The sequence below is a fragment of the Cydia fagiglandana genome, chromosome 26 (genome assembly GCF_963556715.1).
Source record: "Cydia fagiglandana chromosome 26, ilCydFagi1.1, whole genome shotgun sequence".
Lineage (NCBI taxonomy): Eukaryota > Metazoa > Arthropoda > Insecta > Lepidoptera > Tortricidae > Cydia > Cydia fagiglandana.
The window spans coordinates 3,292,061-3,316,524 of record NC_085957.1 but is presented as its reverse complement, the minus strand read 5'-3'; the positions used below and the strand labels follow the sequence as shown (position 1 = coordinate 3,316,524).

Below are 24,464 nucleotides of genomic sequence, written 5' to 3'. Positions count from 1 at the left end.
TGACTTATTTTTTAAACGTGTTTTTCAATAAAAAGGCACATCAAAATTGTTTACCTTATTTCTAATGCTAAAAAAACGAACTATAGCATGCGAGTTTCATTACATTGTGGTTTTGGTCGGTCGGTTGAACAGGGTATTTGACTACTAGTCAAATCAGAAACTTTTTTCCTACTGTCAAAACGATTTTGCGACTATGGAATTTATATGTAACACTAGCTTGTGACGTCACGATCTAATTACCGATGTAGCACCGAAAGTCAATAACATAAGACTTTCCGGTCGGTGCTACATCTATTGTCACTTGACAGTACTACTACTGTTACTTAGCAGTGCTGATAATTCCGCTACTCGATGCTAGATGTCGACTATGAAATTATTAGTCGTTTTGGTACCAAACCTGATGTATGGAGTGAGCAATCTATGTATTTTTAGGGTTCCGTACCCAAAGGGTAAAACGGGACCCTATTACTAAGACTTCGCTGTCCGTCTGTCCGTCCGTCTGTCACCAGGCTGTATCTCACGAACCGTGATAGCTAGACAGTTGAAATTTTCACAGATGATGTATTTCTGTTGCCGCCATAACAACAAATACTAAAAACAGAATAAAATAAAGATTTAAATGGGGTCCCATGCAACAAACGTGATTTTTGACCAAAGTTAAGCAACGTCGGGAGGGGTCTGTACTTGGATGGGTGACCGTTTTCTTTTTGCTTTTTTTTGTTTTTTTTTTTGCATTATGGTACGGAACCCTTCGTGCGCGAGTCCGACTCGCACTTGCCCGGTTTTTCTCAAGTAGGTACAATAAAACACATACGTCTGCAAACACTGTATTTTCGCTCAGAGATAGTACAACAAAACATACACCTGCGAACACTGTATTTCCAAAACAAAACATACGCCTGCAAGCACTGTATTATCGCTTCCTTATCCTTCGTATGTTGAGATGCACGCCCTGCACGTGCTGCTTTAGGTTAGACGTGTCCGTGAACGCCTTCTCGCAGATATGGCATTTGTGTCGACGGACGCCTAGATGTGTCTGAAAAAAAAGTTTTGTGTCAAAAATTTCTTTTTTGATAAAAGGTTTTATCGCCGACTGTGCTTTTCTTTAAAAGGCAACTAATACTTGTCGAGACAATTCTAACAAACTCTACTAAGTAGATTGTAGTACGACACGTACCACGTTTGTGTCTAAAGGGGCCCACTGATTAACAGTCCGCCGGACGGAATCGGCCTGTCAGTTGTTCGGAACTGTCAAAATTTTGTTCTAACTGACAGGCTGATACCGTCCGGCGGACTGTTAATCAGTGGGCCTCTTAAAGTATGGGACGTACCAGTTTGTGTCTAAAGTAGAGTCGGCCACTTGCCAGCTTAGGCATAGGGTCAACCATCCTATAACACGTACCAGCTTGTGTCTAAAGTAAAGTATGACACGTACCAGCTTGTGTCTAATGTAAAATAGGCCATTTACCAGCTTGTGTCTAAAGTAAAGTATGACACGTACCAGCTTGTGTCTAAAGTAAAGTATGACACGTACCAGCTTGTGTCTAAAGTAACGTATGCCACTTACCAGCTTATGTCTAAAGTAGAGTAGGCCACTTACCAGCTTGTGTCTAAACTAGAGTAGGCCACTTACCAGCTTGTGTTGTGTCTAAAGTAAAGTAGGCCACTTACCAGCTTGTGTCTAAAGTAAAGTAATACGTACCAGTTTATGCCTGAAGAGCCCGCTTAGCTTGCTGTACGTCTTCCCGCACAGGCGGCAAGAGTTGCGGCCCGGGGGCTTCTTCGCAGCCGGGGGGCGCAGCCCGAGGTGGATGAGCCCGTGTTGCTGGAGCAAACCTGGCGACTAGAAAATAGAACATTCGAGAGATTTCTCAAACGGCTTTTTGAATGATTCTTAGTATTTTTAGGGCCACGTAGGCAAACTAGCATAAACGGAACTCTTATAGTTTTGTCACATCTGTCTGTCCGTATGTCAGAGCCATTTTATTCCAAAACTATAAGAAATTTGGAACATGATAAAAGCATGTATTTTGTTAGCCGCTTAGTTTAGATGTTAAAATAGCGACAAACATACACCTGCGAGCACTGTAAACGCTCACCTTGAAAGTCTTGCCGCACTGCTCGCACAGATAGTGCCGTCTCACCGCGAACCGGTACGGTGTGTCGGGGTGTTCGCGAAGGTAGTGTTGATACACGCCGTTTGGATGAGAAAACACTTCTGAACACTGCAACACAAAATTTATGAGCAATGAATAATAGAGTTAGTTAAAACCATGGTATAATAATATACTCCGCCTGGTACTCTCTTACCGTCTTTTCTAGGTTACCTGACTGACACAAGCCTACGTCATCATGCGACAGCGCTATATGATAATATGCGATAGCGCTATATATAGCGGCCATGTTATTGTGACGTAGGCTTGTGTCACTCTGGGTCTCTACCCATGTTTTATTAGACTATGGTTAAAACCTAGTTCTATCTAGTTATTAAATTAATAAATATAATATTGGCGACCGGTCTGGCCTAGTGTGTAGTGACCCTGCCTATAAAGCCGGTTCAAATGCTGGTAAGGGCATTTATTTGTGTGTTAATGGGTGTTTTCTATGTATAGCAGTATTTATAAATTTTATATATTATATCGTTGTCTAAGTACTGACAACACAAGCCTCACTGAGTTTACTGCGGGACTATTATAATATAATATTTATAAAATTGAATTAAAGCGAAAAAGTAAATGGCTTATACAGGGTGTTCCTGACCATAAGACTTTAAATTCAGGGCTCAATTCTACTCGCTAAACTGAGCTGATTATGGCACCAACCCCGGAATCCCGAATTTTTTTTTTACTTTTTCATACATTTTGGCTGATCAGATGTCGACGTTTTCTACGGAAAAGCCAATTTTTTTCCCCCGATTTTAGGGTTGGTCCCATAGTAAAAGTAGCTCAGTTTAGCGAGTAAAATCAAGCCCTGGATTTAAAGCCCCATGGTCAGAGACATACTGTATTACAAGTCCGATGAATCGTTTTCTTGTTTATGTATTAAATAATCTTAGTTGTAAATAGTCGTTATGTTGTAACTTCTTGCTGTGTAACTTTTTTCTTATTTAACTATTTGTTTACTGTATGTTATTTCTATGTCTTTTTTTTCTTCTTGTATGTTACCTCCCGTGATTCTTCTCACCTGATGGTCTCGTCGGAAGATCAGCGCTGGAAGCCACCAGCAACATGCTGAGATGGGGCCATTTCGTGGCACTTTAATCTTATTTTGTGTTTTCTTGTATATAATGTATTGTGCCGATTGTTTGTGTTTACGAATAAATCTATTCTATTCTATGAAGATCTGAGGATTGAACAATGTGAAAGCGCTCTCAGACTAACCTCGTCACATTTGATGGTCCGTCTCGGCGCGTCTTTCCGGACATACTTCCTCTCCTTATAGTGCGTGTGCTTTTCCATCTCCCCCGCACTTTCGAACTGCTCGCCGCACTTTCTGCACCCCAAGCTACAAAACAAAAAAAAATACATTTTGTGATCAATAATGAACTATAATTAATATTTTTTCACCACACCAGCTCGAAAAGGCTTACTTTGCACTTCAAAAACTGATAGCAAAGCTGCATTTTATTCACATGTAAGGCAAAGTAATCAAATGCAAATTTTGAGTCGTTTTCTTATGTTTGCTGGTAGAATTGACTTTTAAATGATGGTTTTGTATGATAAATATATAATAACATTCATTTGAATTTGATTTGGTTCGGTTTTGTTTGATATTTTACATTTAATATTTGCTTCGGGTTGGTGTGGTGAAAAATTTTGTGTTTCACTCGGGGGCAAATCTTGTTTAACCCTCGTGCTTTGAAACCCTCGCAACGCTCAATTTTTAGAACAATTTCAGAATCTTTCGCTTGCTAGGGTATCAATATTAGCACGAGCGATTAAACAACAACTTTGCCCCCGAGTGAAACAAATATCTATTGTTTATAACTAGCGACCCGCCCCGGCTTCCCACGGGTTACACAAAACTTTAACAAATTATACACCTAAACCTGCCTCAAGAATCACTCTGTTGATATGTGAAAACCGCATGAAAATCCGTTAAGTAGTTTTTGAGTTTATCGCGCAAAATAAAAACAACTTTGGTTTCATTTAATAATGATTCACATTTCATTGGAGGTAATTTGGTATCGTCTTGGGTCGCCCCATTCGTTTTTCGTCAACTTCTTAAATTAGTCCTATTTTGCTTTCGTCACTCATTCTAGTTTGAAAGCCACCGACGATTGTGACGAATTGTAATTTGTATTAGGACTTTGCGGAAATTGCGCTGGATAGGACATGTAACATGTTTTACTAAGGCCAAACCACCTATCTAAGCAAGGGCTGAATCCCGGAAAAAGGGGGGCAAGGTCGCCCACGTACCACCTGGGCCCAATTTCACCAACGTGACAGGTGCGACACTTCGACAATTGTTGCTGACGTTAAAGGCATCCATGGGCTACGGTTATCGCTTACCATCGGGCGGGCCGTATTCCTGTTTGTCACCATCATTGTATTATTAAAAAAAACTTTATTATATCGGCAAAAAACAGGTATTTCTCTTGCGATGTTTATGATGATAATGATGACAATTAAATAAATAAATAAATAAATATTACAGGACATTATTACACAAATTGACTGAGCCTCACGGTAAGCTCAAGAAAGCTTGTGTTGTGGGTACTCAGACAACGATATATACTACTAAAATATATATATATATATATATATATATATATATATACTTTTACTTCACATCTGTACTAAAATCAGCTGAAGACGAAAAACAGAGAAAATATTCCACGGCCTGTGAAATGCGACATGCAACGTTCACCCCACTTGTAACATCTGTTGACAGCGTCTATGCACCCCAAATGTCCTCCTTTATAAAACATATGGCAGAAACCATATCTCAACGGTGGAACCGTTCTCTAAGCACCATACTGGGCTGGCTGAGATGTAGGATCAGTATCGCCGTTATACGCGCCACCAGCATGTGTATCCGAGGCACACGCCACCGTTTTAAGTCGACCGCCATGTGGCTTGGGTTCGACGACGGTGCTGCCCTTCCACACATCGATTGAAACCACTTTTCTACCCTACCCACATATGTATTACCTAACCCTTTGCCTATGTACTTATGATTGTTTTAATGTAATAAATTTTTGTTGGACAACGATATATATAATATATACATACTTAAATACATAGAAAACAACCATGACTCAGGAACAAATATCTGTATCATCATACAAATAATGCCCTTACCAGGATTCGAACCCAGGACCATCGACCATGGACCCAGGTCCATGTTGTCACAAGATTTCAAAGAACTTTCGGTAATTCTTGACACCAAATGAGTTCTGTCGGAATTTCGTGACAATTGTCGTGTTTCTTGTGACAATTGTCATTAGCTTTGCAAAATAAGTACTCATTAACTGGCGATATAGTGGAGTATTTTTTTAATTAACATGTTGGTGGCAAACAACCACACCGCCCGTCTGATGGTAAGCGGTTACCGTAGCCTATGGAGGCCTGTGACGTCAGTAACAGTGATGTCGACAATTGCCGGACCTGTCACGTTGGTGAAATAGGGGCCTGGAGGCGCACAGTGGAATAAGAGGCTGCACCAGTTGTCCTCGGCAGGACGGAGCTGGAGACCGCGCTGGATCGCGAAGTATGGAAATCCCTTCTGAGAGCCCTATGTCCCTGATGAGGGATAACAGGATATCATCATCGTCATTAGGACTTTGAACCACAAGAGGGTATGAAAGTGTAACACTCTTACGGTAGATGTCGCTAGGCGCCTCCCTAAGGCGCATATCATGGAAATATTCGCTGTCCTCAGGTGTGCCCGGTAGCTCAGTTGGCAGAGCATGGGCTAGTGATCCAGTGTCGCGAGTTCGAGTCTCGCAAAGGGTCAAGCAGTAAAGCGCATTGTATTGTACTTACATATCTTTACACATTTCCTTGTGTCTGTCAGTGATGAGTAAGTGTCTGACATACATCTGTCGCGACACGAACGTCACGTCACACTCCTCACAGCGCGTGCTGTCGTTTTCTAGTTTATTTATGTCCTGTAACAACAACAATAGGGTGGTTCACGTTTGTATGGGAAAAATTCATACTCTAGCTAGAAGAAGCGGCACCCTCTCATTTTGTTACACTTGTAGCACCCCCTTGTAGTTGAGATAAAATTACGAAACTTGGTGTATTTTATCAGCATAATAAGTGTAACAACATAAGGGGGTGCCCTGTCGGAAAATAAAAAAATATGTTTTTTGAACCACCCTAAACAACAGTAGTAAATATTACACGACATTTTAGTGTGCGCGCGCACGTGTACGCGTGTGTGTGTATTTCCATCCCGTTACCATTACCATTTTTTATACTATGTGTGACGGTAACGGAATGGATATGTCAAGCTGTAAGTTACCTTATGAACGGCCTTGATGTGGTTCAGGCAGCGAACTGATATACATGGAAGTATTCTGTCCGCTCAGTTATGACCCAACGTAAACTATTCGATTGTAGGCGGTGCTTACAAACTATTCGATTCGCAACTTCAGTTCGTCCGAGATGACAGTCAGTGACGGATGGCTAAATTGATTTATAAAAACAACGTTATTTTGTAATTAAACATGTCTTCATGTGTCGTGAAGTGGTGCAGAAGTTATTTTAGTTCATACCAAGGATAGTGGAATCACTTTTCACTTGTAGTAAACAGATAACTTCAGTAAAATTTGGAATAAACATGACGATTTGTTTTCAATACTACCGTGCTAAGCTAAAACGTAATAACTGCATACGACTTTCATAACAACATACGACTTTTTAAATTGCGAGGATAATAGGGATGGTGTTATGCCAAATGAAGTAGTCTATTTTATTAACTTGTGCTTGGTTTCGGTATTTTCTATATAATTATAAATGTAGTAATGAATTCTTTCTTACAGATTTGTATTTTCCTTTTTTATTTCATGAAATGGAGCTGTAAAAAAACTACCTAATTATTTCAAATTAATAATCAAATTTGATATTATCATTTTACATTACTTTCCATTCAGATTCCCACAAGATGCTATTCGCAGAGAACTATGGAAAAAAGCTGTCCAATTAAAGAGACATGAAATTAAGTGGATGCCTGGAAAGATATCTAGAATATGTTCTATTCGTGAGATATAGCTCGTGAGATAATCATACCCGGTCTTCTATATGTAGATACACTTCCACTGAATTAATTTAACAAATATACACATTATCTGAAAATGTTGATCATTCGAATCCACCCTCTACCGTCACATATATGTAGGTTCTCTCTCAAGCCATTTCCGTCAGTAGAAAAGAGCGGCAATTTTAGAAAATATAAGCGTGCGAACGGGTGTGGTCCCATACAAAATTTTAATTTTGCACCTTTTTCTACTGACAAACTTGCTTGACCGGCTATATACATATAAAATATTTCCATTGGAACTGAAAGTGGGGATTTATTGTGACTCCGCCTATTTAAATATTTTTGACCCGATTCGTGTACCCATGTAAATTTTGCAGGCTGTATAGCCAGTCCGAATTCTAAGATCAAGTTTACCATACATTTACAATGGCGTACTTGATCTTAGAAAAACGGACAGACTATACCTGAATGTGACTTCGCACTGCCATACAAATTGATAATAAAATATACAAAATACTTATTATAGCGGAATACATTTATACAACAATGATATATTTACTTATGTTGAGTTAGTCTGTCATTTCACAACAACATTTTAACTAGTTATCTTTTAATCTGCATTAAATTATTATACGTGTATTATTTGACTGGTTCTTCAATGTATGGCATAAACCTATCCCTGTCCAAGTCATATTCTAATAAAATATGAACCGCAAACTCTCAGCGGCCAGTACGTACAGCAAGAAGGTTATTAGCGGATTAATGTCGCTGATTGGTAGTTATTGACATTATATGCGTTTCATCTACACTTAGCTATGTACATTAGTGTAAAAAAGATGACTATTATTTTGTTTACCAGCTTTGATTACAGGCTCTGTAAACGCGTCGTCTTATTTAAATGTAGGCGTATTTTTGTATGTGTGCTAATTTGGCCCGAGAATTTGAACGGTAATGTTCCTAAAGGCGGTTTCCATACTAAATATATGCGTTCACCGGGTTCAGGTAGCGCAGGTAGGGTTGCCAACCGTACTATATTATATAGTATTGTACTATATTTTGGCTTTCTGTACTATATACTTTTGGAAAAATATATAGTACGCTAAAAACTATATTTCCGATTAAACATATATTACACTCATGTTTAGTATTTTATCTAAAAGTACTATATTTTTTTTGAAATGTACTATATTTTAGATGCCTTATTCTGGAAAATACTACAATCCACAAAAAAAAGTTGGCAACCCTAGTCGCAGGTGACCCATGTATACACGGTGTAACATGAGGAAACCGAATAATTTTAACAGTGTATTCCTGATCATATTTAGAGACTAAAATGTCCTATAAACTTTTTTGAGATTCGCCTAGTTTCAGAGATATCATTAATTAAAAAAAAAAACAAGTTTTTATTGTTACATACTATAAAAGGCCTTTTTGATGGTGATATCGCTGCAATGGGACGTAGTCTAAATATCCTTATCAAAAAGTAACAAGTAACACTTCGCAAAAAAAAATGTAAAAATCAATTTTAAGTGACAAGTTTACCAATAAGATTTATTTTTTATGTAAAAATACATTCAACAAATTGAAAAAACAAATCAATTTTTTTGGCTATACTTATATTACACTACTTTTGGCCTCAGAAATGCGTGGTTAAAATTATTCGGTTTCCTCATGTTACACCGTGTATTGTATGTCAGTTGTGTGTTACCTTATGAACATAACGAAGATGTCGGCTGATGGATGCAGCGCAGGGCCCGTTTCTCAAAAGCTTGTAACTTGTAATACAACCCCTTTTTTTTGTCCTTTTCTAACAAAAGCTGTCAAAAAGTGACATCCGCTTCTATTACAAGTTAGAGTTAGACCAAGAAATGTCTGCAGCTATTTTGATAGCCCACACAGTGCAAGTGTTATTTATACGTCATAATTTCATAGAAGTTTGACGTTTAAAATGGCTGCCAAAATCGCTGCAGACTTTTCTTGGTTTAACTCTACAAGCTTTTGAGAAACGGGCCCCAGTGCCCTGTTTATCAAAAGCTTGTAACTTGTAATACAAGCGGATGTCACTTTTTGACAGCTTTTGTTAGAAAGGGACTTCCACTTGTATTACAAGTTACAAGCCTTTGAGAAACGGGCCCCAGGTGGCTCATGTATGTTGTATGTCAGTTGTGTGTTACCTTATGGACGGCCTTGATGTGTAAGTTGAGTCCGTACGCGCTGACGAAGCTGCGTGCGCAGACGCCGCATATATGAGCAGATGGATGCGCGCGTCGGAGGTGGCCCATATACGTTGTGTGCTTGCTAAAATATTACAGATTTCTATATTTATATTTCGGAAGAATAAACTTAGCAAAACTGTGTATGTATTGTATAACTGTGTACTTATACCTTAGAGCATTTAATAACTGGATTGGCCTTTAAGACCCCTCTGCCGAAAACCTTGCACAATTGTGCAAACTTTTGTATGCTACTGACATGGCTATTTGTACGCTACGTAGAAATCATGTAGAAATGGCAATACATTTGACGTCCCCTCCCCCGCAAAAATCGGCAGACTGTTTTGTACAGAAAACTGACAGCAATGACGTCTCTATTTACTAAATGATCTAAGACTTATACTGATATAAATGATATTCTATTATATTCTAAAAACAAAATTAGAAATATCTATCAAAAGGGATAAGATTGGATTTTTTGCACATGTTCGTGCTACCAGCTGACGGTCTTTCCAACGCGATACGAGCGGCTGATGATTTTTTTAAATATTTTATATAACATATATTTTATAACATCTAAATAACTTTCATAAACTATCATATGACAAAGTTTTAATCTCAGCAAAAACATTTCATGTAAAATTGGCGGCCAAGTTTCACTAGCTTTTACTAGTGAAACTTGGCCGCCAATTTTACATGGTACCTACATTTTTTTCAGATCTCAGCAAAAGCCAAGCCACTAAGCCCTGACTTTGCGAACCCTACACCTTGGTTTAAAACTATGATTGGGCTGTTTCGGTATCGTCTTGGGCCGTCCCATTCGTTTTTCGTCAAGTTCTTAAATTAGTCCTATTCTGCTTTCGTCACTCATTCTACATTAAAAGCCACCGACGATTGTGACGAATGTAGAATGGGTGACGAAAGCAGAATAGGACTAATGATCCGCTGTTTCATAGATCTAGTGTATGTTGTAAACTAATTTCCTACCGTAAGTAAGTCCATCGGACAGCCTGGCACATATAGTAACAATTATGTTAATGTATTTAATAATGCATATATACATATGTAGTCCTCCTCATCGTTTTCGATGACGGCGACCCCAGATAAACATCATGGACGCTGTCTAGCGTGAGCCCTTATGTGGCTGGCCAGGTCAATTCCCTGGGGATTCCTTGGGGGTGGATTTAATATTGTGCAATACAATTGAAGATCTTTAGTATAAAAATAACAAAATAATGATTAAGTATAAAAAATGTCCATAATCTTGAAAAGTAGGTAGTAAATTGGTAAGTCGAACTATAATTTTAGTATCATTTTGACATTCTCACCGGAAGGTGGCGCCACAGTGCTGGCAGGTGTGCTCGACGCCCTCGTGCCACCCGTGGTGTTTCAGCGCCTGCGCCCTGTAAGCAAATAGTAATTCATGGTGTTTTTTAACCATTAGCCATATTATGCGAATTAAATATATAGCTCACACTGTGCGACTTTTACTATGGGATCGACCCAAAAATTGCTAAAAAATATTGGCCGTTTCTTAATTGTGGCTGATTAGATATCGATATGTTCTATTGGAGAGCCACAATTTCCAGTCTCATAACTAAAAGTAGCCAGTATGACATACTATATATTCATCTCGCAAAACTACCTAAGTGTTGAAAAAACACCCGTTATATGTATAACTACATTAACCAGTACTTCGTTTCTAACTAAAACCTGGCATTGTGTGAATGTAGACCTGCTATAGCTGACCCGGAGTCGAAAACTCCTATTCGTAACGCGGTTGCTATAGCTGCGGCGTCCGACAACGTGACAGATATCGCAGGAGTAGGAGTTTTCGACTCCGGATCAGACACGCAATATACAATGCCATCTTAGAACAGTTTTATTCGTTGATTCAATGGGCTTCTAAAGTAACTAATTACCTACTTGCTGTAAGTGACGAATTGGCATCGTCTGCACGAGTAGCGGGTCGTGAGTCACCCTTCCCTCGCTACACATTTTCGCACATATCTGGTGGAAACGCAGCCTTACTCATGTGAGTGTCTGACCCGGAGTCGAAAACTCCTACTCATGCGATATCTGTTACAGTTTTGTAACTACTTACTTGCTATAAGTGAAAAATTGGCAACGCCTGCACGAGTAGCGGGTGGTGTGGTTGGAGTCGCGGTGCGTGCGATACAGCTTAGGGGTTCGACACCGGATGTGGCATATTGTGCATACGTAGGACCCGGCGGACGGCTGACAATACAAAACATTTAGTGATATTTCCAACGTTACGAAATAGTTATCACTAAATAGGGTATTTGACTCTATTTAAAATAAATTCTTTTACACCATGCATGAAATAAAGCACCAGAAGATTAATAGAGAAACGTAGACAGCAGTTATTTTTAGACACAATTTCTATTTAAAAACCCGTATAAAACTATAAAGAGTAGGTAATTTGATCGTGACGTCACATGCTAGTGTTTATAAATTCCATAGTAGCAAAATCGTTTTGACAGTTAGAAAAAAGAAACTGATTTGACTAGTAGTCAAATACCCTATTATAAAGATAGTATAATAGTAGTACAGATGTAGTGCATAATTATTTTCCTTCGTATTTTCACGGAAACGTACGAACGTGGTCTTGCTATTTCAGTCAGTCTCGGTACAAAAAGTACTGAGGTTGATTGAAATAGCATGACATCAAATACGAACAAATTCCGAGAAAATACGATGGAAAACAATTATGCAATACATCTGTAAGTAATCTGTTTATACAGACTTATTCAGTAACCAGCTTTTGCCCGCGACTTCGGCTGCGTGGAATCAGTAACAGCAGCTAGTGTAAGCATAGCGCCTGAATAAAGTGTAATAGCAATCATTCAATTTGAGCATAAGTTTCAATCAGTGATCAGGCAAAATTCCATCCTCCCTTTTAACTCTCTTTAGGGATGATTCCCAACATAAAAACTATACTATGTCCTTCCCCGTGACTAAAAATATCTCTATGCCAAATTTCAACTAAATCGGTTCAGCGGTTTAAGCGTGAAGAGGTAACAGACAGACAGACACACTTTCGCATTCATATTATAATAAGTATGGATTTATTATGTAAGGAACTTATCTTAACTTGCGATGAAAACTGTGGACTATAGGAAAGCCTGTATCGCGGAGGCCAGTTCTCGGTGTGGTACAGACACAGACTGAGCACAAGCGCGCTACCCCCTCTGCTACAAATATACGGTAGTTTTACTCCATTTTCGAGTCACAGGGTCTTTGTGTGACGCCCGTGTCTTTGAACGGACCAATCACGGCACGGGACTAGCTCACCTCGTCCCCCGCACCCCAGTGTATTTTTGGCAGCATCGGTTTCATAAAATAATTGCTCTAAACTTCGTCTACAGGATTCCTAATCTATGGGTACAGATAACGTAAGGTCGGTTGTCGCAATAGTTAGTAGTGTCAAAAAAATAGTATTTTGGAAAATATGTAGAAGAAAAACAAAAATTATAGTACAAAATAATATATAACAAGTTACCGGCGAATATAATAACATGTTAGGACAAGGATAATCTTAAAAACAGAAACCTAAAAGCTTTTCTTATTGACAAAGCATACTACAGATGTAGTACATACTTGTTTTCCATCGTATTTTCTCGGAAACGTTCGTATTTGTCATGCTACTTCAGTCAACCTCAGTACTTACTACTTATTGTAACAAAACTGACTGAAATAGCAAGACACGTTCGTAAGTTTCCGTGAAAATACTATGGAAAATAATTATGCACTACATCTGTACTGTATAAAAGATTTTTTTGACTGTATTGTATATTAAAAAATTTTTTATGGAATTTTATGCTCTGCTGGATGCCAGCCCTTTAAGCCAAATCTCATAGAAAAAGGGGCAAGCTATGATGGCACCATCTATGCAAATCTTTGACAGTTGCCAACCCCATAGGCACAACATAGTGATACTGAAATATTTATTTAACATCTTGTAACTTACCTACGTTGAACAAATTAATCTTAATAACAAAAATTATAATAAAATACAAACAAAAATTAAATCCGAGCTGCGACATTAACGATGGCATTGCCACACTTTGTTAAAGCCATGCAGAGTTATCTTGGTCCGAGTCTATTCTTCAAACCTCATGTTTCAGCTTGTGCGCGTCCATCCATTTCTGCTCCTTGAAGCTCTTGAGACACAGCTCACACTTGTACTTTCCCTCCAAGTAGCCCTCGCCCATTTTCCTCTTTAGGAACTCTTGCATCTGGGGAAAATATAGAGGAGAGTCGTTGGGTGTCAACTTTTTCTTGTCACTATAGTTCGTTTTTTTTAGCATTAGAAAGAACTTGCAAGAAGGTAAGCGATCTTGACATGTCTTTTAATTGAAGAACGCTTTTTAAAAAACAAAAACTATTGCTTATGAAAGCAGAATAAATGATCGTATTAGATTCATAATTGTTACATATTTGCCGTAACTTATTTTTAAAATGTGTTTTTCAATTAAAAGACACATCAAGATTGTTTACCTTATTTCTAATGCTAAAAAAACGAACTATAGCTCACTCTTAAAATACTAGTTATTTCGTATTTAAATGAACCAAACTTGATTTCCATAATGGGACATCTACTAAGCACATTTGTAGAACATGGTATGTACAGCAGCTCTTCTAAGAAACTATGCTACTATTGTCTCCTGGCTGATGGGACAGAATAACAACAAGAAATAGTTGATCGACCCTTATATCGTAGTTTAGTCAGGCGTGGGTCACTCCGCGATTTCGTCGCTTTGCAACAGGTAGCTACAAGTAAATTTTGGTGGCTAGCCATAAGCCGCGCGTGGCGCTGTCGCCACCTAGGGGCTATTCAAAAATTGGACATCGGATGACGGTAGCATGAAGTAGGAGAAAATGGGGTCATTTGAAGCATGATTTTTGGATGATTATAGGGAGGGGACATTTAAAAGTCAATTCTACCAGCAAACAAAAGAAAACAACTCAAAATTTGCATCAGATTACTTTCCCTCACATGTGAATAAAATGCAACTTTGCTATCAGTTTTTGAAGTGCAAAGTAGGCCTTTCCGAGCTGGTGTGGTGAAATAGTACATTTCGATGCTAGTGCGGAAGGTATGTCATTACTTCACGAGTACCGAGATATCTTGCCACGAGCCGCAGGCGAGTGGCAAGACTCGGGACGAGTGAAGAATGACATTTCCGCACGTGTATCGAACGACGTTTTTTAATACAGTTGCGAAAAAATAAGAAAAACATTGTTAATCGTACACTAAACAAAAGTGGTAACAGTGACAGCTCGGTTAGACGTCGTCTTTAAGTATATTATATCTATGGGCGTTTGGCAGCTATTCCGTTCCATTCAGTCAACTTATTAAGAACGGAATTTTCAATATTGAATATTAAAAAATAAACGTGTTATAATGATGAAGAGGTAAGTAATTAAATATGAAATATGTAATATTTTTCGTATTCTTACATTAACGGTAGGTTTTTATGCTGATTACGACGTTTAAAGGAAACTAATATTAACACTCATCAATAAGTAGTCGTGAATTGGAACAAGTATAAATTTAAAAAAATTGGAAAAGTAAAAAGCACTAGTTCGAGATAACCAACTTTCCGCACGCTAAACAGCTACGTAAAGTAGCACTTTTTGAGCAACTGTATTAAAAATAAAATTTATATCGACATTCACAGATTGTCTTCCTACCTGGTCTTCCTCCGTGTGGAACTGCGTGACGGTGAAGTGTTCCTCCAACTCCTGGTTGCACTGGTTCCTTCTCGCGCGTTTTTGAAGCTGTTCACTTTTTTTTGACACTCGACTGTGCTCTGAAAACGAAGTTTAAAGACAATTTTTGTTTTCATTAACCTTTTCGACGCCGTGTCAAAACACAGAAGAAATAATCTTATAGTTCGTTTTTTTAGCATTAGAAAGAACTTGAGAGAAGGATCTTGACATGTCTTTAAATTGAAAAACGCTTTTTAAAAATCAGGAACTATCACTTTTGAAAGCAGAAGAATATAAATGATCGTATTAGATTCATAATTGTTACATATTTGCCGTAACTTATTTTTAAAATGTGTTTTTTAAATTAAAAGACACATCAAGATTGTTTACATTATTTCTAATGCTAAAAAAACGAACTATACTGCCGTACAAAGGACCCGAAGTTTGACAGCGATTCAGGGTCGAATCATGCTATCCCTTTCTAATATATGGCACTATGCCTTTTTCAATAACGGGGTATGTGGATAACCATATTATTCTGTGCCTGGACTAGGCTAAGAGGCTATAGTGAAAGTGACACTCACCTTTCTCTTTCCCACGCCTCTTTCTCTTCTCTCCTTTTCCTGAATCTTCTCGTTCCATCTCAGCCTTAATCTCCAGCAGCGTCAGGTTGTCTGGATCTAGGTCTGGATCCAGTTTCATTTCTACCTTGTCTTCGTTTTCAATGTGATCGGCCTCGATGTGGCCTTCAGTGTCGTCGATCTGAAATTATATAGATTAGTTAGTTTTTAGGGTTCCGTACCCAAAGGGTAAAACGGGACTCTATTACTAAGACTTCGCTGTCCGTCCGTCCGTTCAGGCTGTATCTCACGAACCGTGATAGCTAGACAGTTGAAATTCTCACAGATGATGTATTTCTGTTGCCGCTATAACAACAAATACTAAAAACAGAATAAAATAAAGATTTAAGTGGGGCTCCCATAGAACAAACGTGATTTTTAACCAAAGTTAAGCAACGTCGGGCGGGGTCAGTACTTGGATGGGTGACCGTTTTTTTTTGCCTTTTTCTGCATTAGGGTACGGAACCCTTCGTGCGCAAGTCCGACTCGCACTTGCCCGGTTTTATTAGAATTTAAGGTCCCGTAGTTTCAGAGAGCGGTGTTTTTGAAAATCGTATCGCTTTTTAGGGTTCCGTACCCAAAGGGTAAAACGGGACCCTATTACTAAGACTTCGCTGTCCGTCCGTCCATCCGTCTGTCACCAGGCTGTATCTCACGAACCGTGATAGCTAGAGAGTTGAAATTTTCACAGATGATGTATTTCTGTTGCCGCTATAACAACAAATACTAAAAACAGAATAAAATAAAGATTTAAATGGGGCTCCCATACAACAAACGTGATTTTTGACCAAAGTTAAGCAACGTCGGGAGAGGTCAGTACTTGGATGGGTGACCTCTTTTTTGCTTTTTTTTGTTTTTTTTTTTGCTTTATGGTACGGAACCCTTCGTGCGCGAGTCCGACTCGCACTTGCCCGGTTTTTTAGATCACGATACGGTCGCCAAAAAGGGTCTGGCCGCAATCCTATAGTGAAACTACCCCTGGCTGAAATGTATACCTTTCTTAGGTGAATTATTTGTCTTATTATAAGATACCGTTTTACCAAATTTCAAGCCTAGTATCCCCTTGGTCTAGCTAAAAAAAAATTAAAAATATCGTTTTTAAATTTTTGTAGCTAATCTAGTGGTTCGATTTCTTTGAAATTAGGATGTTACATGCACCTAATAGCAATTCATTAAAAAAAAATCAAGTTTCTTATTTGTTTGTAAAAGTTTAAAAATATATTTTTAATTAATTTCTATTCTTTTTGCATTCAATTCTCGTATAGACCTCGTGCATGAACTATAGGGGGCAGCATAGGAGCTGTCAGATTTTTGTCGCTAGGCGTAAATGTGTCGTTTATGCTTCCGATGTAGCCCACAAGATGGCAGAACCTACTATGCACAAGGAAACGTACCGACGGGAACGGTAGATGGTAGCACTTGCTTTGTCAGACTGTACCTACCATATCATCCTCCATTTTGACATCAATCTCCTCTTCCTCAATCCGGTCTGGTTTACACAAAATGGCCACATTAGCTTCCTCCGGCAAAGTCACCGGATCTTCAACCGGTTGACTGATCATCGGTGCCTCTAACACCGGTGGTTCATGTTCCACTATCATTGGTGGTAGCACTGGTGGTTCTTCATAAACTACTGGCTTCTCTATAAAAAAAAAGACATTTATACTACTACTTACTTACTGCTGTGTCGCAACAACCCGAAGTGGATCTTGGCCTCCGACACCAAAGACCGCCATGCTACTCTCTCCAAAGGGGTCATCCATTAATTACGTCACACGATTTTCTAGGTTTTTTGACCCCTCCCCCCCTCCTTGTCACACTTGGTCACATTTGGCAAACCCCTCCCCCCTAGTGTGACACCACACTTTTTCTACGAAATCGCCAAATCGAATTAAGTAAGTACCTAAGTATTATTAATATTCTATCAAAATATTTTTGACGATATAAATATTAGTAATTTTATAACCCAAAACTGCTTAGGAAAGAAAATTAAACGAATAAAAACGATTATCGTTTTAAAAACTTGTTATTTATATGTACAGCGAATAAAATAATTTAAATAAATTCTCGGTTACTGATGAAGTCACAAAGTTTGTGTCTCCCCCCTCCCCCATGTCACAATATGTCACATTTTCTTGACCCCCTCCCTCCCCCTAAACGTGTGATGTAATTAATGGATGACCCCAAAGCCGTAACATTATGGAAAATATTTGTACATAATTTGCTGTATATTAACCATAGCTATACCCCTACGTTCGATTTTTTTAGATTCTATGATTATAGTAAAAATTAGGAGCAAAGAACAGATTTCATTCAATTTTTTATTTTAAATGCTCCTTATAGGCTTGTGAAAGCAGCAGTGAAGCGACTTGAGAAGATCTGGAGGAACCGAGGAATTAACCGCAAAACAAAGATAAAGCTCATGCATACCCTAATCTTCTCAATCTTCCTGTATGCTTCCGAGACTTGGACACTGAAAGCCCCGGCACTTAGAAGGATAGACGCGTTCGAGATGTGGTGCTGGCGCAGAATGCTGAATATATCTTATCTGTACCCAAAGAGTCCTCAAATTCTTCGGCCACACAGACGCGGCACGGACACGCTAGAAAGGCGCATTACTACCGGGAGTGTCGACGGACGAAGGAGTAGAGGACGTGCACCCAGTAGATGGTCAGATGTGGTACAAAATATTACCCAGATTTCGCTCCAGGCAACAATGCAGATGGCCGAAGATCGAGAGGCATGGAGAGCAGTGGTAGGAAGAATAACCCATAGGAGTCACGTCCCTCAGACATGAGGTCACGACCACGAACAAGAAGGCTTGTGAAATCCAAGGAGATACAAATAATAAATATAAATTCTAAATAAATCTATATCATTCAATACTGTACCCTCCTAGCCTAAATAGTCAGTAGTGACACTGTCTATGAAGAAGAAGGTCCCGGGTTCGATTCCTGGGAAGAGCATTTAGTGCAAAGGCCAGAGGCCGAGCTCCGCGTAGGGCCGAAGTAGACGTGTGCGCCGATTAAAAAATGATCGGCGGCGGCGTTTGCCAAAAAATTGGCGGCGGCGGCGTGTTTTCGGCGTGAAATCGGCGTGACCTTGACTATCAGGTTTCTTAAGAAAAATCATTAATTTGTAGTTTTTCTTGAAAATGTTATCAATGCAGGTTACTACTGCGAGTAAAATAGGGTTTATAAATTAATATAGGATAGGTATAATAACTTATTTTCCCTAGTATCTGGCTTGCATTAAGAGGTTATCTGGTCCCCGTGACCTTCGATCCGATCTGTAAGTCTCCGTTTTCCATGGCTTATCCTATAAAAAATGACATACCTACTTTAACAAAACAGAACTCCACATATCCATGACATTTGCTAAACTATAGTGGACTTCTATGGCTTCTTTTTAATGGTTTTCTTGCCGCACAAGCACCAGGCTCACTGAGACGTATCTTCTATCTCGTTTTCTCATTGCTGATGCTCGCGACCACATATAATTTGTCTCCATTTCGTGCGGTCATAAGCCGTATGGACTGCACGGTGCAGACTGCTGCAAGCCGACCTCTTCATAGCGTTCAACCATCTCATACATGCTCCAACACGAGCATGTTTACCATTCATTCGGTTTAAATTCATGTGTTTCTCCACATCATGCGTTGGTAATATGTCCGAAGAATCTAAGGGCTCACCCATGGCATGTTGGAAAGAGATGAGTGGCGATAAAGAGCTCTACTCTTTGAGAATGGAGGGGTTTGTTCTTCTAGCTATCCAAGGTATAAGCAGCACTAGCAGCAGTCTTCGTTCGTTCGTTAACAGTTGACGGTGAATACTTAGGATTACTCAGTTACTTTAATTGATGTGTCAAATAGTTTCTTTTAATTAATAATTGACGTATATTTGACAACTGTAACATAAATAATACAAAAAATCCATTTTGTAATCCAAAAAGCAACTTGGAATAGCTAATTAACAACACTCAAGGTCACGCCGATCATTTATCGGCGGCGGCGGCGTGGTCAAAAAGCCCGGCGGCGGCGGCGCGCCGGCGCGGCGCACACGTCTAGGCCGAAGTCCCGAAGAGTCCGGGAGGTTAGTGCTCAAACATAAAATAGTAAAAGTCCCTAAATGCGAAGGCCGAAGAGCTCCGCGTAGGGCCGAGGGCCCGAAGTTTGAAGTTGAACGCTACATATTTTTTTAATTTAATTGTGGTATCAAAGTCGGGCGTAATCAATTCCTTTTGGAATTAAATTACACATTACATAACAGTAATAATGATTCCTTAGTAATCGATTCCTTTGGAAATCTAAATTACTGCAATCAATCCCGCTGATTATTTGCGTAATTGATTCCTTTGGAATTGAATATATCTAAGTACAAGTGTACCTAATCGTGATTCCTTCGTAATCAATTACTCCAGTAATCTGATTACGTAATATTTGCCAGACTAAATGACATACTCATATCAAAATACTTTTGATCGTTCTTATACCAGACATAAATATACTTTTTGTGTGTGTATAATCACTAAAATAATGACTATTGTGCAATCCAAGATGGCGACCATGATCGCCGTGGTACTAACCTTGAATGTCCAAAACTTGTGCCTTGGTCCTTGGAGTGTATGTAGCATTTGTTTTAGTAATGCTTGGAGTGTAAGTAGCATTTGTTTTAGTAATACTTGGACTGCAAGTAGCATTTGTTTTTGTAATGCTTGGAGTGTAGGTAGCATTTGTTTTAGTGATGCTTGGAGTGTAAGTAGACTTTGCTTTAATAATGCTTGGAATGTAAATATCATTTGCTTTAGGCCATGGTTTGAATCCCATTTCTTCTTCCAGATCGGAGGAGTCGTAGTATCTCTCGTTGAAATCGTATATTGGCTCTGGAACCACTGTTGGTATTTCTGCTACTGCGTCCTTTGGCACTGTGGAGTTCAAAACCAATTGAAAAATAAGTTTTTAGCAAAAAAAAATATACAAGAATTGCTTGTTTAAAGGTATTAGATATATAAAGTAACGGTAGGTTTAGGCGGAGACTACTTTCACAGGCATCCGTGCCGTAAAGTAAATTAGGGTGTGCAGTAAATTCGTTTGACTATACATTGCTTTTTCAACTTCAGAGCTCCTGAATTCATTTTAACACATTCATTACCACTAAGTGCTACGGGTTACGCTCGTAGCGCGTAGCCACGGTTTCGCCGTATGTAGCGCGTAGTCGCTACGAACAGTGTACCCGACAGTCGGGTTCTTGGTGTTGAATGTGTTAAATGATGGAGATCTTGTGGAAAGACTGGCGCAAAAACTAGCACCATCGGCTGTGGCGGCGTGCTAATGACTGGTACTGAAAAGGCGCCGTATAAATGACTAGTGTTGCTGGTCACTGGCGGTGAGATTTAGGCGGCTCAAAATAATCTCCTATTAACCTAAGGTAAGATTAGGTATGAACCTGTCAAATGTTTAATATAGAAAACCGGTTCCTCCTCCCTCTTCTTCTTCGACTTGTAGGCCTTCGGGTTGTGTACTAAGTCTATGGTGGGGTAGCGGTAGGAGTGCCATGTGGCAAAGTCCGTTGGCTTGTGGTATAGGCTTGTGCCGCTCTGCTGGATGAACGGTTTGGTGATCTGTGAAGGGTTTTAATATATTAAATAGAGAATAATAAGTGAGATTTAGCCCCACTTGCACTATCCCACCTAACCCGGGGTTAACCGGTTAAACCGTTAACCCCGTGACAAATTGTACTGGTAACCATGGTAACTCCAGGTTTAACCGGTTAACCCGGGTTAGTGGGATGGTGCAAGTGACCCTAAATGGACAGCGGTTTGAAAAGAAATCTTTTAGTTAAGTTATTGGTTGCTAGGCAGTCATAGACTTAGACCAAGAAAAGTCTGCAGCGATTTTGATAGCCCACGCAATGTAAGTGTTATTTTACACGTCAAACTTATACGAAATTATGACGTAAAAAATAACACTTGCACTGCGTGGGCTATCAAAATCGCTGCAGACTTTTCTTGGTTTAACTCCAGCAGGTGGACTAAAATGTTAATGGAATGGTGTCCACTTTCAGATGAAAGAAGCCCCTGGCGTTCATTGGCTCGTTGGGTGGACGGCATCCAGAAAATTGCGGGTCACTTCTGGGTGAGATTAGCTCAGGATCGGGCCAAGTGGCGTACTAAAAGACAGGCTCAGCCAGTGGCGGATTTGCCCTATACTTCGTTTTTTTTAGCATTAGAAATTAGGTAAACAATCTTGATGTGTCTTTTAATTGACAAACACATTTTAAAAATAAGTTACGGCAAATATGTAACAATTATGAATCTAATACGATCATTTATATTCTTCGGCTTTCATAAGTAATCGTTTTTGATTTTTTAAAAGCGTTTTTCAATTAAAAGACATGTCAAGATCGCTTACCTTCTTGCAAGTTCTTTCTAATGCTAAAAAAAACGAACTATAAGGCTAAGTAGGCTGGGCCTAGGGCGGCAAGATATTAGAGGCGGCAAATTGTGACAAAAAAATTCGTTAACGATAACAAGAAATAACTCAAAATGTACTCAATATGATGGGTGCTGAGAAAGGTGCGCCTACAGGGCCTGGGGCCTATGGCGGCAAAGACTGCAAATCCGCTACTGGGCTCAGCAGTGGGCGATAAAGGGCTGGTATGATGATGATGGTGATGAAATACTAAAATTTTATTGAAAAGGACAAGGAATAAGCATGTAAATAAAAGTAACTTTAAAACAAAAATGTGTCATAATGTCATGAATTTTAACCCGTAGCTTCCTCTTGAAAGAAAACCAAGAAATAACATCAAAAGACAATCAAAATTCATTTCTAATCTTAATATCTTAGCATTCACTGCCAGGGGGCGTGGCCTAGGAACAAACTTGTATGACGGTGGATGCACATGTGCGTCGGGGGCAGTGAATGTGTTAACGTACAAAATAATTTAATAAATATTATAGGACATTTTTACACAAATTGACTAAGCCCCACTGTAAGCTCAAGAAGGCTTGTGTTGTGGGTACTCAGACAACGATATATGTAATATATAAATACTTAAATACATACAAAATAATATATAATATATAATACATACATACATAATATATAATGTATAAATGTATAATATATAAATACTTAAATACATAGAAAACAACCATGACTCAGGAACAAATATCTGTATCATAATACAAATAAATGCCCTTACCAGGATGCGAACCTGGGACCATCGGCTTCATAGGCAGGGTCACTACCCACTAGGCCAGACCGGTCATCAAAACACATTACACACAACGACATTGTTGTTCTCACCTTTCTACCCGACTCTATATGCTGCACTACAAACTTGTAGGACTTTCTGCACTTCCTCCGGAGTTTGTACGCCTTCCTGATGAGACAGGCGCACTCTGGGCAGAACTTTGTCATGTATGGCCATTCTACAAACTGAAAAGAAAGATTGGTTAGGGCAATTGAATTGGAATTGAAATAGACTTTATTTCAGATAAGTATTTTGTAGTACATTTCATTTTGTTGTTAACATATGTATATATATATATTTTTAATAGGACAATTTAACACAGATCAATATAGTCCCACGGTAAGCTCAATAAGGCTTGTGTTGTGGGTACTAGATGATGATATATATAATATATAAATACTTATATACATAGAAAACATCCATAATTCAGGAACAAATATTTGTGATAAATACCCAAATAAATCCCCTTACCAGGATTCGAACCCGGGACCTCCTGCTTCATAGGCAGGCATATATATATATATATATATATATATATATATATATATATATAATCTAATTTATATCTGTATGCCTTTTGTAGGCAAAGGCCTCCCCTAGCTCTTTCCATTCATCCCTATCCTTTGCTATTGTAGTCCAGCAACCTCCTGCTGCGGTCTTAATCTCATTATCCCATCTTCTTGTTGGCCGGCCACGCTTCCTTTATTTTGTCTCCAATTGCAACTCTAAAAATACTCTACAAATCTCTACTCTAAAAATTCACAACTTGAGTTGATATAAAGCAACCATGCAACTCCCTTCAGTAATATTTTAATTTATCACCACTTGTTGCGTATTTTCTACTTTCCGCACTTATATCGTAAATAACTATTTTATAATATGCTTAATTTTACTTATATCTGGGGAGCCTTTTAAGCGTGAATATAAACTTTCATATTTTATAATATTCTTATTAGAATAATCGTTTACTTAATTACAATTATAGTAAAAAGAAAATATAAACTAAGGATGCAAAATAAAGTGCGCGAATACAAAAGATATTATTTGGAAATACAATTTTTTTTTCATCCTAATTCATTGGCCACCGGTATTCATTTTTTTGATGATTTTTTGCCATAGCTTTATAGAATAAGTTATTGATAAGTTTGAACCTCACAATAATTGTTTACAAAATCTTTGGAACTTACCGGACACCCACTGAACTCTTCATACGCTCTAATTAAATATATACTGTCCGTATAGTTTTTCAACCTTCCTTCGACGCTCCGGCAAATACGGCAAGCAACAAATGGCGGTGCCATTGTATGCTAAATTAGTGTATTATGTTAGAATATTTATCTGAAAGGCTGTATTAAGTTAGTTATGTTTGAAAATTAGTCTTATAATCGGTAAATTCCTCTGCCGATCATTATCAACAACTCAACAACAAT

General features: G+C 38.7%; 1 protein-coding gene across 1 annotated transcript; it reads right to left on the bottom strand.

Moving 5' to 3' along the window:
* Positions 1 to 815: 815 nt before the first annotated feature.
* Positions 816 to 24,464, bottom strand: LOC134677528 (zinc finger protein 62-like). Its single transcript, XM_063535994.1, has 16 exons — positions 24,222 to 24,464; positions 23,088 to 23,219; positions 21,223 to 21,397; positions 20,363 to 20,701; positions 17,221 to 17,420; positions 15,743 to 15,920; positions 15,141 to 15,259; positions 13,559 to 13,681; positions 11,527 to 11,660; positions 10,751 to 10,825; positions 9,384 to 9,507; positions 5,988 to 6,112; positions 3,381 to 3,504; positions 2,100 to 2,225; positions 1,703 to 1,843; positions 816 to 1,036 (listed from the first exon to the last, which is right to left on the bottom strand). The coding sequence occupies exons 1-16, from the start codon at positions 24,333 to 24,335 to the stop codon at positions 914 to 916; spliced, it is 2,352 nt and encodes a 783-aa protein (XP_063392064.1). The 5' UTR covers positions 24,336 to 24,464; the 3' UTR covers positions 816 to 913.

Bases quoted from the DNA above. Each gene is read 5' to 3' on its own strand.
- LOC134677528 (XM_063535994.1), bottom strand. From the start codon at position 24,335: ATGGCACCGCCATTTGTTGCTTGCCGTATTTGCCGGAGCGTCGAAGGA. The intron at 23,220-24,221 runs GTAAGTTCCAAA...CTTTCTTTTCAG, and splicing joins AAGAGTTCAGTGGGTGTCCG to TTTGTAGAATGGCCATACAT. The intron at 9,508-10,750 runs GTGAGAATGTCA...GTAATATTTTAG, and splicing joins CACTGTGGCGCCACCTTCCG to CAAGCACACAACGTATATGG.